The sequence below is a fragment of the Diabrotica virgifera genome, chromosome 6 (assembly GCF_917563875.1).
Source record: "Diabrotica virgifera virgifera chromosome 6, PGI_DIABVI_V3a".
Classification (NCBI taxonomy): domain Eukaryota; kingdom Metazoa; phylum Arthropoda; class Insecta; order Coleoptera; family Chrysomelidae; genus Diabrotica; species Diabrotica virgifera.
Genome location: NC_065448.1, coordinates 122,220,309 through 122,239,922, shown reverse-complemented (window position 1 = coordinate 122,239,922; position 19,614 = coordinate 122,220,309). Strand labels below are relative to the sequence as shown.

Here is a 19,614-nt window from a genome sequence, read left to right as displayed (position 1 = left end):
TGAAAATAGTTTCTATCCTTGTTCGATCGATTCTCACCGGAGGGACCGCAGACGTTCGGAAACAATTAGCGTCTATTTGCAAATACAATGACGTCGACTTTGCTAAGTAAAAAGACACCTAGTCAACACACACACTACACATTACACTAGGCACCTGATTGGAAAAATCTATTGTACCATGCCAATGGCCTTTAGTTGACGAAGCATTAAGCTAAATAAAAAAATTTAATGCTAAATTAATGTAAATTAATTATTGCTAAAGGTCGGTTGATCGCCGATAAAGAAAATGTACGGGAAAATCTGACAAAACTTAGATTCTATTTTGCAATAGATATCCCTTAGTCTGACTTTTACCCAAGTTAGAATGTAACCAGAGTTAGTTTGCGCGTGAATTCTGATAGTTGTTCAGTCAAGCCCAAATAATGATTGAGGTTAATTCCTACTACATTTTGTTTTGAGTTAACAGTTAACCCTGATTTAATTGTTTTATTTGTTTAAGATTCATATATACATATGTAATTTACATAATATGCAAATAAATACTTATATCGCTCCTGGGCCAATTATAGAAAGCAAGTATGCCATGTCAGTCTTTTGTTTTTATTGTATTTTCTGTATAAACTAATTGATTTATATTGGTCTTTATACGTTAAATTTTTTTTAATAGAAAAAGAAGTCGCATCCACCAAAAGGTTATTAGCGACGGAACAAAATATAAATAACAAAAGTAAACAACTACAGCTTGTACAAAATGTTTATGAATCTTAGATAATTAAATATTTTGTCATAGGAACAGTTTTGACCTAGAGCCTCTGGTAGAGCGTTTGGAATATTGTAGCGCTGTCTTTCTTGGTCAGATTTACTACAATTTATTAAAAAGCGTTCGACTGTTAATCGGACGTTACACTGATCACATATAGGTGGATTAATCTTTATGAAAAGGTAAGAGTGCGTTAACCTGTTATGTCCTAGACGTAAACGCGCAACCACAATTTATTCTCGTCTATTCCGCGACAATGGGATCCACTGAGATACATTATTTTTTATTTTTTTCACCTTAACAACACTTTATTTTTAAAATAAGCTTTTAAGTCACTGGAAACACACTTGCCTATCGGCTCCGAAAAATCACTTAAAATTGCCTCTTGTACAGTCCTACCAGCTTCTTAATTTTCTGTTATTCCGACGTGTGAGGAAACCCATACAAACTGGACGCTTCTTCCATGTTCATGAGCTTGGGGCAGCTGGTATTTTAGCAACTTTTCAAAAGGATGTTTCGGATTATCAGGGCTTTTCTGAGTGTAAGCTCGTTAAGAAGTTTCACAGCACGGTATACGGCGTAGGGTTCAGCTGAATATGTGCTACATGCTGGGGTTGAACGGAGGAGAAGATTGTTCTCTAAAGAAACGATTGCCATTGCTACACCACCGCTTGCATGACTTGCATCTGTACGGTCTTTGCGGAAACAAGTGAAATGTTTTGAATTGTACAACTGATTGGTCTTTAAGTTTGCCTTCTGTAGGCAAATAATATCTGGAGAATATTCAGATAAAAGAAGCTGTAGCATAGGGAGACGATGGAAAAATCCATCAATGTTCCATTGAAGTATCGAGTTGAATGTTGTTAACAGATTCGGAGTTAGATGATATTGAACAATTGTCTACAGAAGAGTCAATGTCTAAGTCAGGACTCTCTTTCCCTAAATGAATGTATAGTTTTTTTTTTGAAGTTTTGTAAACTTGGTGTTTGTAGATCTATCATTTTCATATTGATAGCTGCTTTGTAAAAGATAGAGTAAACCAGCCATATCAGTTGTAAATTCTTTAACGACGCTAATAGTGTCGGGGGAGCCTTGGACATTATCAATCAGTAAGGATAATTGGTGGTAATTTAAAACGAATTGTGGAGTATAATTATCAATAAAATTTTCAAGAGTTTCCCGTATAGATGGGACTTTGGATGAGCGCGGTTTTTTGGATTATACGATTTGGGTTTTGCAAACAGATTTTGTGATGAATTTTCTGAGTTTGAAGGAGGCGTATCGATCTCTACTGCGTTTTATGGAAGAACTTGCGTTTTCGTAAGTGCTATTAGAGTTTTCACTTAGATGCTGTGGCTTTAATAAATTTGGAAGTACTGGAGCAGATTTATTGGTACTGACAGAAGTCGAGCTTGAAGGTTTGTTTGTTGAAGATTGGTTGAAATGGTTGTTTCAGAAAATTGTGGTGATGTATCAGTTTTATTAGAGTTTTCTGCAGTTGTATCTAATGGAAGAGGTGCTAATAGATTGGAAGATATTGCTTCCGAAGTTTGTGAAAATGGTATTGCCGCTGAATGAGATTGATTGAAAGTGTTGCTATGAGTAGAAGTATTAGTAATTTCTTGGTCATGGAGATTTGTAGGTGAAGGTGATATGTTTGGATTTGATGATGAATAACTTGATGGCTGCTAAGTGTTTGGTACCTTGTGTAATATACTTGTTGGAGCTGTTTGATTTGGTACTTCATTGTTTTAATAAATATGAGTTAATTCCGTTACTGAACTGTTATTGCATTGCGATGATATAAGTCCTGTATTTTTGCAAATAAAGCAGGTGAGTGTACCTTGCGACAAAAATGTGCGGTAAGGTGTTTGGTCGAAATTTATTAGAATATGGCTTACATAAACTTGCCTCCGAAAGCTCAATATGTGACTATACTTAAGAAGAGTCGAGCTAATTTTCAGAAATGTAGGGGAAATAAGCTTTAAACCGATATTCTGTAATTCTTCAGCTGATACTTGATGAGGAATTGCCGGGCAGACACCAGACAAGACTAGTCTTTCTGCTGGAGAGACTAGTCTTCGTGCTGTTATAACTTCGCCGAGTACTTCTATAGAGCCATGTTGTGTCATGAAATTATCTACTACGGTTTTGTTTGCCAAATACATGCAGATTCTATTATGAGAAAATCTAGATGAAAAAATAATATTTTTTGGGTTGATGATTGTGCCCAACGGAATTAAATAATCCAGCAGTTTAGCATTATCGATAAAACTAAATACAATTGCGTGGGTTTTACTCGGAAAAGAATGTGAAGCGGCTGATGCATAACTGTTTGTGGTATTGGAACGTTGATTTACTGGACTGGTTAGATCGGAAAGTATGTTTACATTGTGTGAAGTCATTTTAAGCTGCGGTGGCGAAAGCTTCACACCGACTCTGGTAAGTGACAGACCAACCGCATGCTAGCTAACCTCACAAAATGATTGTATATCCTATTCCACGAACATACGACTGTTGTGGATTATCTCGACAACGGATATTTTACTGTGCAAATTATAAAGAACAAAAGTAAATTGTAAAATACATTGTTGTTTATTGGAAGAATCATTAGAGCCATTTACTTTCGCACTTCTTATGTTGCACACTAAAATATTTGTTGTCGCGATAATCCAAGACAGTCGTATATTCGTGGAATAGCCCATACGGTGGTGTATATTTCTTATTTGACGTTTTTTTCCCCAATAATAAAATAATAATTACGTATAGATGACTTACGTAGTAGTATATAGTAGATAAACATTTTAATTTTAAACAACTATTTAATAAAACCAATTATTTTTATTAAAAACTAGGAGTACAATATCAGTACAACTTAACCATACCTTGCCAAGGCCGGCCTCCTACGTTAAGTTTTTGTTTATATTTTTGCGGCAATTTTACGTTGTTACCTTTACACTTTTTAATGTCCTTCCTAATTCTATATATTATGTTAATATCTAACCTAAGTAACGTGGTATCTCATCCATGTAATACAATAATTGGTATACGACCATGCAATTTGAGTTTAACGTGTAAAACTTTATTTTTCTCCAGGTCTCCCTGTGTATCATATTCCATGCTAAGAAGGACTGATTTATAATCTTTTAAAAGGCAAATATATTATACACAGGCTTCGATAAACACTCGAATATCCTCTTCAATATTATTTATGGCGCGCTGCTAAAATTAAATAAGCTATAAATCAGCCAGAAACTGTTTTTTTATATCAAGCAAAAAGTATTAAAATGATTTCGTTGTTTATTCCACTCGCCTTTTTTAACTAGGGCTACTATAAATCTTACCGGTTAATTGAACACTTTTTCTTGTTTTTCCCAGTTGATTATCTGCCACGCAAGTGTAATTTCCGAAGTCTGATCTGTGCACTTTGCGAATCACGAGTGTATGCCGAGAGCCGCGTGACTCCATTATTCTTCTTTCGGTGGTGTCTAGTTGCATCGTGTCTCTGTACCATAGGACCTGAAACGAAATAAAAAAGAAGTAGTATACAAGCTGTTGTGCCATCAATCAATATTAAATCGAAAAGCGGAAGACTGTTGTGACATTTTAACCAGTTTTTATATGGGAGTTACAAGAACAATATTTTTTATTCATTTCAAACAGGAAATTTTATAAACACAAAATGAACAATTTTGAGGATACATATATCAAACATGAAACGATCATGTATTGCTTTATTTTATAATTTTCGGTAGTCGTTTAAAGACATATAAAATGAAATGGTTAAGGGGATGAGTACGTATTTTCGGCTGCAATGCTATTCAAATGGGGATTCATTTTTTTCGAATCCTAAGAAAACTAAGTATTTTTGAAAAATTTAAACGCAGAATGAAAGACTAAATTATTACAGAGGGCCGAAAGTTCCTGAGAACATCTATAATGTTTATTTTAATAATTTACAGGGGTGAAAAACTAAGAGAAAATTTAGTGTGATTTTTAATTTCAAATATCTCATTCAAAATATACTTTTTATTTATTCTAAGGGATTTTCGGCCCTCGGTAATAATTTATTCTTTCATTCTGCGTTTAAATTTTTCAAAAATATTTATTGGGTTTTTCTGGATTCAAAAAAATGAACACAGTGTCCGTGGTAATATTTTCTAAATCTATTTTTGCCTTACAACGCACTCAGTCGAATAGAATATTGTCAGCATATTGTCAGTCAGACAGTGAAATATATTTGACATGGCATCGGGAATATTTTGAGTCGTTGATTAAATAATGTTGATATATAGTGTATTTGATAAATAATTGGTTAAGACGTGAACTTAATAAAAAGTTATTTATTGGGTATTATTTGTGAAAGATCCAAGTAGAGAACACATCAGGATAATAAATATATCCTGTGATGCAAGTATTTTGTTGTTAAAGATGTTCAAAATTGTAAGCGTTCCATAGTAACAATATACATATTATTAAAAAATCGTTTTAACACTTTTTTCCTTTTCTCGATTGAGTATTAGTTTTTGATGTACATATAAATTATTACAGTCACTGAATACATAGTTAGTGAAAAAATTATCAGTAGTAATTGCACAAGAGCTCTAAAATTCTATATTAATTTTAGAGATCGAGTGCAATTTGTTGCGATTATTTCATGAATAAAACTGTTTAACACCAAAATTTTATTGTAATTTATTTATGTAAGTACAAATTAGTACAATTAAACACACAATTGTTATAAATATTAATTTGACGGTTGAAAGTCATCACTTTTATAATTTTTAAAACATTAATTGTCATTAATGTCACTGAATATATTTTTTCGTAGCAACGAAGGACATCTGACGTAATATACTTGACGACGGGAAGTTATCAAAAATTATCGATTTAATTTAGATTTCTGTAGCTTTCTATTGGTCAGAATCTCCTATGAATAAAATAATCACATTTATTAACTGAATTATTAATTTGCAACTATACAAATAAGAGTTATCCAAGCACATTCAAAAGACATCTCTTTAAAGTTAATCATGACATGGTCAAGTAGAATGACGTTCTAGTAATGTTTACATATCCATACCAGTGAATTTTACCACACGTAATTTGCCGTGTAAAGACAGAAAAAGTAGGGATAGCCGTAAAATATTTGCGAATTATGTACCGATGGCCTTAATTAAATTAATGTACCTACCAATAGTGTTTTAAAATAAAAGTGTTTACACCAATAATGCCAAAATAGCTTCAGAATAACACTTCATATTATATTTATGAACCCTTTGCGTTACTGTTTAATAAGTATATGTAGAAATTCTAGAATACTAGAATAGCTAAACTGTTTATTTGCCTCCTAGCATACAAATTAGTTTGAATTGAAAAAGACTTGCATAAATTTCTTGATCACAAACCCACTCCACACATAATTTTAGGAAACCTAAATACCTATAATCCAATAATTTGAAGCTCACAAAATACAGATTTAAGATGCCAAATATTAGAGAACATTATTGCAGATTTTTATCTAAAATTTTTTAAATGATGGTAACCATAATAAATTTAATATATGTTATTCCATAGGTGAATTATCAGCTCTTATTCTTTCTTTATGTGATCCTAACTTAACTATAGATTAAGGCCCTCTTGCTCATTCTGAGTTCAACTCCAGTTCAGCGCCATAACCGAGTTCAAGGCATGAAGTGTATGTATGCACTTACTGCCTTGAATTCGGTAATGGCGCTGAACTTTAGTTGAACTCCGAATGAGCAAGCTGGCCTTAGACTGAGAAGTGCAGCCTTATACGACATATGGAAGTGATTACTTTTCCATAGTTATTATGAATCTCAACCGTATGCACAAATAAGAATTTAATCAAAAATAAAAAACTAGCAACGCAATTAGGATTCATTTTCTCAATATATTGATAGTCATATATACAGGGCTGAAATAACCAATGATATAGACTTCTTGTTCTTAGAGTACCTGTCCGTTTCGAACGTTGGCGATCATTCTGGCTGTGATTATTATGTTGATTTGCTACAAGGAATAGTTGTGTTGAGTTCTTTGATGATATTGACGAATACATTAGATCACTAATATGATTTATAGAGTGCTACACTGCACATTGGTACAACAAAAGAGACACAGGGACCTCCAAGAATACCGTGGTGGCCTAAAGAATGCGAAGAGGTTGAAAAAGACGGTACATCTACTTTTAATAATTATTATTCAAAGCATAAGATATTCCAAAACAGAACTAATTTTCTATCGGAAATAAATAAAACAACTAGCTCCAAGGAAGTCTGGCAAAGAATGAGAAAAATTTGTGGTACTCCGCAGAGAACGTACCTATATCAAGAAATATTTAAAAAGACAAAATAAAATAATATCCACAAATAAAGATATTGCAAATGTTCTAGCGGATTTTTGCGAAATCCTCTTAGTCAACAAAAAACCCCATGGGTTGCACCTATTCTCGGGGGTGAATAAATATACGTTTAAAATATACGATAAAATGACTAATTCTAAGGAATTTCTGATACATCGCATTTTTTCACGAAGTTAACACGAAGCTAACTCGAGTTTTTTGTGAGCAAATGTTCACTTTTAAATAAAAGAACACGTTTTTATACGGTTTTTCTGAACTCAAAAAGTGAGTATTTTATCGAAAGAACACAAATATCCAATTAAAATATAGCGTGTAAATAAGTGAAAAAAAAATGGTGTACGTACTAACTCTATAAACCCAGTAGAAGCAAAATTGTAGCTAATGAAAAATTGGTTCGTATTCGTCAAATTTCAAAGCAAATGTTTCAACGTGAAATAACCAAAAAACGATGCAGTTTTTGGGGAAAGTTCATTGCCTACAACAAAAAAATTATTATTGTTTTCTAAAAAAAGTTTCTAGCATCAAAAGCGTAAGCAAGATACGCTCAAAATATACGAAACATACGAAGTTGATCCCTTTTTTTTGTTAAAAAACTCGGGAAGTCACCCCTAACTAGCATCTTAAATCAAATTAATCGGTGCTGCTTCACAAGTTACTGCACTTATTGTATTATTTATATGATCTGTAAGTTTCATCGGATTAAACGGCTTATTTTTGGAAACAAAATTGTTTTAAAGTAGAATTTTTTTATTATTTAAGTTTGGAAATAATGTTTTTTTTTTTAATAATTTAAAATTTATTAGTGAACGAAAAAATTAGAACGAGTAAAAAATGTAGTTTTGAGTTTCTGAATATTTTAGATTTTTTGTTTTTCTGTAGGACAAAAAGTTTCGGTTAAGATATGGCTGTTCAAAATATGCATACATTTTTAATTAGTGGCTAGTTCAAGCCCTTTCAACTAGAGCTCTTTCAAAAATCATCACTTTAACCGATGAAACTTACAGATTTTATAAACATTACATATGCGAGCAAAGCAACTTGTGAAGTAGTAACGATTAATTTTATTTGGGATGCTAATTATGGAGTGATTTTCACTAATTTTTTACTAAAAAAAGTGACTAACTTTTTACCCAAAAAAGTGACTAACTTTATTTTGAGCATGACTTTCTTCATTTTAATGCTAGAAACTTTTTTAAAAACAAAAATAAAGCTTTTTTAAAAGATTTGAAAATTTGTCATGAGTTTTTCCCAAAAAGTGCTTAATTTTTTGGTAATTTCACGTTGAAATATTAAATTTGGAATTTGGCTTTTATGAAGTTATTTTTCATTAGTTACAACTCTTCTTTTACAGTGTTTTTGGATCTGATATGTACATCATTTTGCACTTTTTTATTGGCAACATTTTTGCTAGGAATGTTTTTTTGCGATGAAATAGTTACTTTTTGAGTTATTTGAAAAAAACCGTTTAAAAATGTGTTATTTATTCTTTCAAAATGAACATAATTTACTCGCAAATATCTAAAAAAGTGTTTCTACTTAGTGAAAATATGCTATAGAACAGAAGTTGCTCAGAATTAGTCAGTTTATCCTTTTCCAGACTTATTTTGAACGTATAATATTTCACCCCCGAGGAGGCATGCAACTCACCCGAATTGCGAAAGCATACATCGTCACAATATCACTTTTCGTCTTTGAGATGTTCCCTGTATGTGGGAAAAATTTCATATCAATCTAAGCGGTTCTTTATAGGTTTTATAGGTTTTAAAATTTATAGGTTTAGGAATATTTTACCGTCAGCGAACGGAATGAAACAGAGTATTTAGGATAGTGTGACAGTGATCGGTTTTTAAGACATACATGTTGATAATTTACAATAATTATTAGTGTAGTGGGCACGTGAGACGCCACATGACTAGAACTAAATTAATTTTTTCAAAATATTTTATTGATATTGTATAAAGATATTGTTAGTGCTGACTTCTTGAATAACGGAAACATTCTGAAATGAATTAAAAAAATAAGTAAAATCCTTTATAAAATGTATATTTATTTTAATAAATATACCTTTTATAAAGGATTTTATTTATTTTAATAAATATAACTTTCATAAAGCATTTTACTTAAATTTTTTGTGATATATGGTATAAAGCCAGCTGCAGAAAAACATTTTTCCTTGTGAATTTGAAATTAATTTAATATTATCTAAATTCTGTGGCAACAGTTTCAGGCGATTAAAACTTTAAATCATAAATTTCTATTTTTATATCCCATAGTTTAACCATTTATCCTTGTTTGCGAATATGGACCAGCTATCAATTATTTTTAACTGTCAGCGTTTTAACAATTTTTTTAATGGTTTTAAATATTACCTATCAGCACAAACGGATTGAAAAATGGAAAGGAAAGCGTACAATGTATTTTTCAGTGAACTGGAATTGAATAATGATCGAAAAATCCATGAAATTGTGCTTTATTTGATTTTCGTAAAACTAAATATTACGCCAGGGTTTATTTCCTTATATTTAATGTTCAAAAGTTGGCGAATAATAAAAGTTTATATATATTTTTTTCTTCTAATTATCTTTCAGGTACTTTCATGTTTCTAAGTTTTAAGTACCCAATGTGTTTAATAAAAAAACCGTAATGAAACATAAATTGAAGAATACAGAATACTGAAATTTTATATTTTATTTTTATTCGTAGTAAATAGATTTATGATTTAAATATAAGTATAAAAATAAATAAATAAATAAAATAAAAATTAAATAAATAAAAATTGTTTGCAGTGCTTGTTTTCAAGCTATCATCGTATTAACAATCTGATGAAATGTTTCTCGGTCCGGAGCATTTTATTTATACGTCGGTTTAATTTAAATTTTAATTATGGTTAGAGCGAAATCAAATTGTTTTCAACCTTTATTCGACAAACACTAATAAAACTGATATGAAGATAGCAGAAGCAGATAAGTAAAAACGAGATACCTTTATAAATTACTTAATGTCTCTTCAGACCTTCTTCCTTTCTCTAAGTAGAAACACTTTTTAAATATTTGCGAGTAAATTATGTTCATTTTTTGACAAAAAAATAACACATTTTTAGACGGTTTTTTGCAAATAACTCAAAAAGTAAGTATTTCATCGAAAAAAACATATCTAGCAAAAATATTGCCAATAACAAAGTGCAAAATGGTGTACGTATCAAATCCAAAAACAACGTAAAAGAAGAGTTGTAACTAATGAAAAATAGGTTCATAATAGCCAAATTCCAAATTTAATATTTCAACGTGAAATTACCAAACAATTAAGCACTTTTTGGGAAAAACTCATGACAAATTTTCAAATATTTTAAAAAAGCTATATTTTTGTTTTTTAAAAAGTTTCTATCATTAAAAAGAAGGAAGTCATGCTCAAAATAAAATTAGTCACTTTTTTGGGTAAAAAATTAGTGAAAATCACTCCATAATAAATTTGCTATTAGTAATAAAATTAATCGTTACTACTTCACAAGTTGCTTTACTCGCATATGTATTGTTTATATAATCTGTAAGTTTCATCGGTTAAAGTGCTTATTTTTGAAAGGTCTCTAGTTGAGAGGGCTTGAACTAGTCACTATTTAAGAGTGTATGCAAATTTTAAACAGTTATATCTTAACCGATATTTTTTATCCTACAGAAAAACAAGATATCCAAAATCTTCAGAAAATCAAAATTATATTTTTTTACTAGTTCTGATATTTCTATCACTAATAAATTTTTAATTATGTAAAAAAAGCATTTTTTCCAAAATTAAAAATTAAAAAAATTCTACTTTAAAACAATTTTTTTTCTAAAAATAAGCCCTTTAAACCGATGAAACTTACAGATCATATTATAAATAATAACTAATGTTGTAGGTAATGACCTTTCCCCAAAAAGTGCATCATTTTTTGGTTATTTTACGTTGAAATATTTGCTTTGAAATTTGACGAATATGAACCAATTTTTCATTAGCTACAACGTTGGTTCTACTGGGTTTATAGAGCTAGTACATACAAAATTTTTTTCACTTATTTATACGCTATATTTTAATTAGATATTTGTGTTTTTTTTGAGAAAATACTTAATTTTTGAGTTTAGAAAAACCGTCTAAAAACGTGTTTTTTGTTAAAAAATGAACATTTACTCAAAAACAACTTGAGTTAGCTTCGTGTTAACGTAAGTTAGATTCTGTTGAATATAAATTCAGTTTCTTATTAGTGTTCTTCTTTATAGCATAGCTCTTATGATGGCTTTGTAAGCCGAAAGCGCTCAGCTGGTAATTTAAAAATAATCTTTACACACTTGAAAAACAAAATGTTTCCCATTATTTCACATTATATTATTGTATTGTGAAACAATATTTTTAGCCTTAAAACAACAATGTTTTTTTTTCTCCTGTCTTGAAAACCTTTTAACAGATCTATTTGGTGTAATCTAAAAAGTTCTGTACGGCTTGAACAAGCATACTTTGAGTAATCAGACTATGAAAATAATGCACTGTAAGAACCAAATCCCATTTTTCGCAAAAATTTGCATTTTTATGCCGCGTGAACATAATTAGAGCTCCACCAGGTGAAGTTGGCGCAGATGGAATTGCTCTTCTAGTACGGGGTGGATCTAAGTGGTTATATTATATGGAAGATAGCTAGATTTAGATTAATTATTATCAATAAAAACCGCGTTATCTTCATTAGCCGGATCTTCGTCTATCAAAACGTTACTAGCTGGAGATTATAATATGTTATTATGTAAACGGTAGAAGCATCGTTATTACTTTCGTTTTCCTCGAAAGCTGTATCGAGATCTTCTTTCAAAGAAATTTCTCTCAAAATAAAAAAAAATAAAAAATAATAGTGAAAACGACATATTCAGCAAACCGCCTAGCGGTTCCATTTAGAAACACACATATTTTGGGCGTAATTACGAAAAACCCAAAAGATGAACTATATATTATGAAAACCTATATAATTTGTTTATTGAAGTTTGTAGAAAATCTTTTAAGAACCACAACGAGGAGGATCCCAGTGTAAAAAGTAATAAATAAAACATATACAGGAAATGAATGTCCATATTTTGGTACAAACAAAACCAAACTCAACGTCAAAAAGTTATTACACTGGAAAATAGGTATAAAACTAAATTTGAATTATTTAATCAAGAAGTGGTAACGAATTAAAAATAGGTCGAATCTCTCTGCGAAATTTTACCTGATAATATGGTAAATAGGCTTGGAAGGGTTCGAAGTTTGTTGGCTCCATGTGGTACCCGTAGGCGTTAATGGGTTAAAGAAAACCCTAATTCGAGAATAAACATTTACGAGTACTACTGTCCATAATCGTAGCAAGATAAATACATATGTATTATATAAGCAAACTACTTTCTTACTTTCCTTACTTGGGGTAGTCGTATATTTTAATCCTATTTGATCAAATTTACTTTACAAGAACTTAAAGATAAACATGGAAAATACTCAGCATATCGTTCTCATTGTGGCGCTACCTTTAGTGCTTAATTCCATAACAGAATAATTGAAGAAACATTGAAATCCAAACTTACTTTATAATACAGACTAATTAAATTCGGAAGTTTGATTTGAAAATTCTATTATTACATGTCAACACTGTTCTCCTAGTCCTTGTCCTTAGGAGGTATTTTAATATGAAATATTTCATTTTCGCTAAGATGTTAACTAAATAATTTGAAAGTTAATATTTAGTTCTTTTATTTGAGCCTTAATTGAATTAGGAGATTATTTTATCATTTTTTACATCCATGGTGAACTAATTAAGAATTTCCCGTTTTAATATAAGAAAGAAGTTTGGGACTGATAGCGATAAAGTATACCACTGTATCAACTGTTAAGAAATATACGTTTTAAATAACGAACTCAAACAATAAATTCTTCTTCTTCTTCTTGTAGTCCAGAGAAATAAGATTTTTCTCGTGACACATCCCCCTCCAGGCCGAAACCAAATTTTTTGAGTAGTATGGACATCTATATTAATAACCTTTATATTTCCTGCAGCCGATTTTGATGATATACATAGTTATAAACAAATGAAGAACAAAAAACGGTAAATTTTCGCTTTTTTCGTCTATTACTAAAAAGTGAAGCATTCTAAACAAATTTGAGAGTAAGAAACTCATAAATCGTCTAAAAAATTTCAATATGGCGTTCGCTGAATATGTCAATCCTTATTGGTTGCTTAGAAAATTGGAAAATAAATCATAAATTTTGAGTTTATATAAATATTTATAACTTATGTAAAAACTGACTTAGGACTTTCTTATTATACGAATTGCTGAGACTTGTGGTGCTTAAATTATATCTTAAATTTCAAAGCAATTGGTCAAATAGTTTAAAAGTTATTTAATTTGTTTTTCCCAAATTAATTTTTTTTGCAACACTGTAAGTCAGAAAATTATCAGGTTACAGTAAGACTTCTGACAGTTTATGGAAGAAGAAAATTTATACTATTGACTTAATTAAAAAAAAATGACAAAAAGTAGTTTTAAATAGTGTAAAATTATTTTGCAAAAACACGTCGAATTTTTGCTTACTTATAAACAATTAGAATAATTTTTCAACAGTTACCCGTAGAAAAATTATTTTTTCAGATTTGGAAAGACTGAATTTTTTTACACATTTAGAAAGAAAAACAATTGTCCTAGGACAATTACGGACGAAGTTAGCCCCCCCTTTTTTTAATTCACATGTTTTTGCAAAATCATTTTGCAGTATTTAGAATTATTTTTTGTCATTTCTTTTTAATCAAATTAATAGTATAAATCTTCTTCTTTCATAAACTATCCAAAGTATTAGTGTAGCGTTAACATTTTCTGACTTATAGCGTTGCAAAAAAAATAATTTGGGAAAAACAAATTAAATAACTTTTGAACTATTTGACCAACTGCTTTGAAATTTAAAATATAATTTAAGCACCACAAGTCTCAGCAATTCGTTTAATAAGAACGTTCAACGTTAATTTTTACATAATTTATGAATATTTATAAAAACTCAAAATTTATGAATTATTTTGCAATTTTCTAAGCAACCAATAAGTATAGACATATTCAGCGAACGCCATATTGAAGTTTTTTATACGATATATGAGTTTATCACTCTGAAATTTGTTTAAAGTACTTAACTTTTTGGTTATAGACGAAAAAAGAGAAAATTTACGGTTTTTTGATCTTCATTTGTTTATAACTATGTATATCATCAAAATCGGCTGCAGGAAACATATAGGTTATTATTACAGATGTCCATTCTACTCAAAAAATTTGGTTTCGGCCTGGAGGGGGTTGTGTCACCAACACGATGTTTTTTTTCCTTATTTCTCTGAACTATTGTAGCACATATCTGTTTCGGATGTTGCCCACCATCATGTCCATCTGTACTTTGCACGCTCCTGCTTTGAAACAATGTTGAACCGCCTACAAAGGTTTTTCTGACAGGAAATCATTCACCTTCCTGGTCTTCCTTGCAATTAGTTGCAGCAGTCCATATCTCGCTGTTCCTTAGGATGTGACCAAGGTATTGCCTGTTTTTATGGTGGTTAGCAGCTCATTATCTGTTGGTACTCTTAATAAAATGTTCTGATTAATAACGTGGTCCATATAAGAGATATATTCAGGGTTCGATGATAAAGCCACATTTCGAAAGCCTCATTTTGCTTGCAGGTGGCGTCTGTGAGAGTTCACAACTCATATTCGTACAACAGTATAGGAAAGATATTAACCTGACTATTCATTAACTCCTGGAGGGTTTCAGAAGTGTCAGAGAATACCACTGTGTCGTCGGCGTAACTATAATGGTATTGATACATTCTCCATTATTTCGAATCCCGGCTTCAACATGAAGCTTCTTAAAATATTTTATTAGTAATGTTGAACAGCAGTGGTGATTGTATACATTGTTGTCGGATCCCACGTCTTATTATGACATAGTCAGATCCTCCTGCCTCTATTCTGAGATTGCAGGTGTTTATTCTAATATTTGTTAATATACAGGGTGTTTCATTAATAATTGTCCATATAGTAGCTGGAGGAACCTTATCACAAAATACGAAGATTTAACCTAAAACACTTAAATAAAATGTGGTTCCTTACGGAGTTACAGGGTGTTTTATCTAAAAATTTAAAAACTATTTTTGCTCAGCATTTTAAAACTATTCGACGTATCCTTTTCATACTTGGCAGAAAGTGCGACTACTCTACACCATACTAAATTACGATAAACAAACGTTTCTAGATACTACCAGAGGCGTGCGACAGGGGATAGTGAATGGTTGACCCTTCTCAAATTCTACACCACTGGAGGAATTACTATTTTAGTACCATTTTTAGATTCTCCAATACTTTCTACGTAAATAATATACTCCTCATTGGTAACGATAAAGTCGTTAGTTTTCGAGATATTTGAAGTTAAATATGAAACGGCACAGCTATTTTGATTAATTTATGATAAGATCCATGTGATTAAAATTTAAAAATTATTTGTACCCAGTACTTTAAAACTATTTGGCGTATCCTTATCATAATTGGCATAAAGTGTAAGTACTGTACACCCTATTAAATTAAGATAAATAAACGTTTCTAGCTACTACCAGAGGCTTACGAGAGGGGATAGTATCTGGTTGACCCTTCCCAAATTCTACGCCACTGACGCAATTGCTATTTTAGTGTAATTTTTTGATTTTACAATACTTTTTATGTAAATAATATACTCTTCATTCGTAACGATAAAATGATTATTTTTCGAGATATTTGAAATTAAAAATGAAGCGACACAATACATTAATCAAAATAACCGTGTCGTTTCATTTTTAACTTCAAAAATCTCGAAAACTAATCACTTTATCGTTACGAATGAAGAGTATATTATTTTCATAGAAAGTATTGGACAAACAAAAAATTGCACTAAATTAGCAATTCCGCCAGTGGCGTAGAATTTGGAAAGGGTCAACCATTCACCATTCCCTGTCGTACGCCTCTGGTAGTAGCTAGAAACGTTTGTTTATCATAATTTAGTAGGGTGTCTAGTAGTCGCACTTTCTGCTAAGTATGAAAAGGATACGTCGAATAGTTTTAAAATGCCGAGCAAACATAGTTTTTAAATTTTTAGATAAAACACCCTGTAACTCAGTAAGGAACCACATTTTATTTAAGTGTTTTAGGTTAAATCTTCGTATTTTGTGCTAAGGTTTCTCCAGTTACTATATGGACAATTATTAATGAAACACCCTGTATATATCGACGCTGTCAAGCCAAAACGGCATAAACGACATTAACTTGATTTTTCAGGAAACACAAAAAACTGATTATTTTTATTTTTACCAATTCTGCTTATCTGCACAATGATTAAAAAAAATTTTGGTTATTTTTTTTTCAAATTTTAATATATTGTGAACATTAATGTGGCTGAAAATACTGTCTGAAATAAATTAAAAACTATAAAATGGCGCTTATGTCCAATCAAGATATAACATTGGTGAATATGCCAAACTTACCTCTGGCGTTTGTGTCGATCGCATCGTTGTAAGGTTAGTCAATATGGCGCTTAAAAGGGATATATGCCATTAATGAAAAAAGAAACGAAAATCAAAAATTGTCGTTTATGCCAACAAAAAATGATGAAATTACGAAGATTTTTGATAGGGTTTATTTTTATTAATCAAAAATACATTCTAAGTTAAAAACAAAACCTTAAATTCTTTAAACATGTTTTGGTGCTAGGATGAAATACTTAAAAGTAAATATGAAATACTTAAAAGTGGATATCTAATAATAAGTAGTGGATTCTAATTCATAATCACTGTCAATATTTGGTTCAACATCCGTATTGATTTGATTGCTTGTATTTTCCTTATTTTGATCACTACTTATACCGGCATCCAAACCATTATCGGCTGCTAAGTTGAAACATGATGTGAGATCGTGACTAAATATTTCTTCTTCTACTGCAACGTTTGGTGGTTCCTCAAAGATGATAATGTCATTGCTAAAAGCTTCTGCAATGTTGGCATTATAACTGTCATAAACCTCTAAGGGACATACAGGGGGATTATTGTCAGTCAGTATATCATTTTGTACTGATTCGGTATATGTTTTATTTTCATTTAGTAAGGCGATTATTTTTTTACTTCTGCTATTCATGTGCAACAAAAAAATGGCATAAACGCCAAAAATCGATCGCCATTTTTAGCTATATAAAATTGATTTGAACTCTATGCTGTAATACAAAATGAATTGTTCATCACACTAGTACCAAGTTACAATAGAATATTTTAAAATAAACTTTTTATTTGCGCAATTTTTAAATAAGAAACCTGCATAAGAATACCATTGAGGAATGGCACTTGTGTCAACCACGATGTAAGTATGTGGTTTTGGCATAAACGCCTCATAGTTTTTAAAGAAATTCAGTGTGTTTACGCTTCAAAAATCAATACAAATTGAAAATATTGCAAAGGTAGATAATACCATGTTACTTATCCATAAAAATTGTAAAAATACATACCTTTACTATTATTACTGGACCGAAATGTAGACAATGATAATCTTACGGGTACTGGCGATTATGTCAATCGGTGTTCACGTCGGTGTTCACGTGCGTGACTAGACTGGCGTTTATAAAAATTTTAAACCTATATTACACCTATTTCACTTTTTCTGCGGTTATTCCGCTTTGACTGTCTGGTGCGGAAATTAAAATCCTATTTTTTAGTTCAGCTAACTAAAAAGTGGTCATTTTGGCGTTTATGCCGTTTTGGCTTGGCAGCGTCGATATATATATATATATATATATATATATATACAAGAAATACTGGATATTAGTGACTGTCAATATCAACAAACAAGTGGTTTATTAGGGTTGCAGTCAGAAGTTTGGCCAGGATATCAAAGAAACACTCTTTTGACTTTTTGTCTAGCTTTCGGGGTTGTTTGACCCCTTTATCAAGACTCTGTAATATAAAACAAAAATGTAAGTATTTTAAAATATTACATTGTTTTAGTAAACCTACTAGTCGTTGAGATTATTAAAGAGAAGCTTGATGATGCTCAACATTTCAAATTAACACAAATATTGAAAACAGAAAACAAAGGACACAATACATTTTAAAATTTTTGAATAATTAGCAGAAATACAATAATTATTCTGTCATGTTAACCTACTGATAATGTAAGTCAAAAACTCTGACACATAGAGAACAGAAAGAAGAAACAATCAAATTAAAAAGTATCAAATAAAAAAGTAATTAAGTGTTATGATTATTGTGGTTCTTTTTAAAACATCAGAGGCCCATACAAGGTGTGTTCAAATTCACTAACTGTACTTAAGAGTATGCAACTCATTATACGTCCATGTGTGTTTTGTAAAACAAACAAGTATTTTTATGTTTTGGTTTTTAGTGTTGCGCAAGTAGATAACAATATATGTTGCTAAGTTTTTCTATATCTGATTTTTTATTTATACATGAGTTGCTAGATTTTATGCAACACATTTCCACAAAAACGCGTTTACAGTGGTTTGTTTCCCTTGCCAAAATACAGGAACCCTCGAAATTGAACTCATGTTTCAATGTTATAGCATGTTCTGTTAGTGCACATGCATTTATTTTGTTAACTTTTATGTCACTACGGTGACTGATGGCTCTACTATGGAAATTACGAGATGTTTCGCCAATGTACACGTTGTTACAATTGAAACAAGGTATAGAATATACAACATTCGAAGATTCCTGCATAGTGAAGGGATCCTTAGTTTTTGTGTATAACATAGACACCGTTTTCACATTCCTTGTTGCGATTTTTAAGCCATTCACATTTTTGAAAATGTTGAATAGCTTCGGTGTCAGATCAGGAATGTAGGGCAAGGAACCAAAAGTTATTTTGGGTGGTACTACTGATGTGTTGCCTGTCAGTTGTCGGACTTCATTATTATGACAATTTCGTCCGTCAGCTGATTGACAAGAAGGAGAACCAAAAATAAGTTTGTTTAGAAGCCCTATGGGATAAGAATTTTCTAATAATATGGATCTCAGCTTTTTTAGTCCCCTATCCCTAAATTCCAGGTGCGACAATTTAGTGACTCTACTTTTTAAGGCCAAAACCAAGTTTGTTTTCATCTTAGATGGGTGTTGGGAATGAAAATTTATGAAACGGTTACTAAAACAAGGCTTGCGATACCACTCAGTCTTCAGAATGCCATCCCTGCCACGATGAATGAGCATGTCTAAAAAAGGAATCATATTATCCGCCTCCCTCTCAACCGTAAACTTAAGGTGTTCACATTGGTTATTAAAAGTGTTTAAAACATCAGTTACTTTGTTCTCTGGAACCGATAAAATCAAGTCATCTACATATCGTTTAATAAAAGGTATGTGAAAAGGTATCCTTTCTTTACACGTTGTTATAAGTTCATCCAAAACAAAATTACATAGGATGGG

At 31.0% G+C, this 19,614-nt stretch overlaps 1 protein-coding gene across 1 annotated transcript in view; it reads right to left on the bottom strand.

Moving 5' to 3' along the window:
* The window catches only part of LOC114339634 (uncharacterized), a 384,539-nt gene that overhangs the window by 117,121 nt on the left and 247,804 nt on the right, over nt 1–19,614 (bottom strand). Inside the window, exon 2 of the mRNA XM_050652825.1 lies at nt 4,105–4,279. Coding sequence (XP_050508782.1) covers nt 4,105–4,258 — 154 coding nt within the window. The 5' untranslated portion in view covers nt 4,259–4,279. The remainder of the gene's footprint in view (nt 1–4,104; nt 4,280–19,614) is intronic.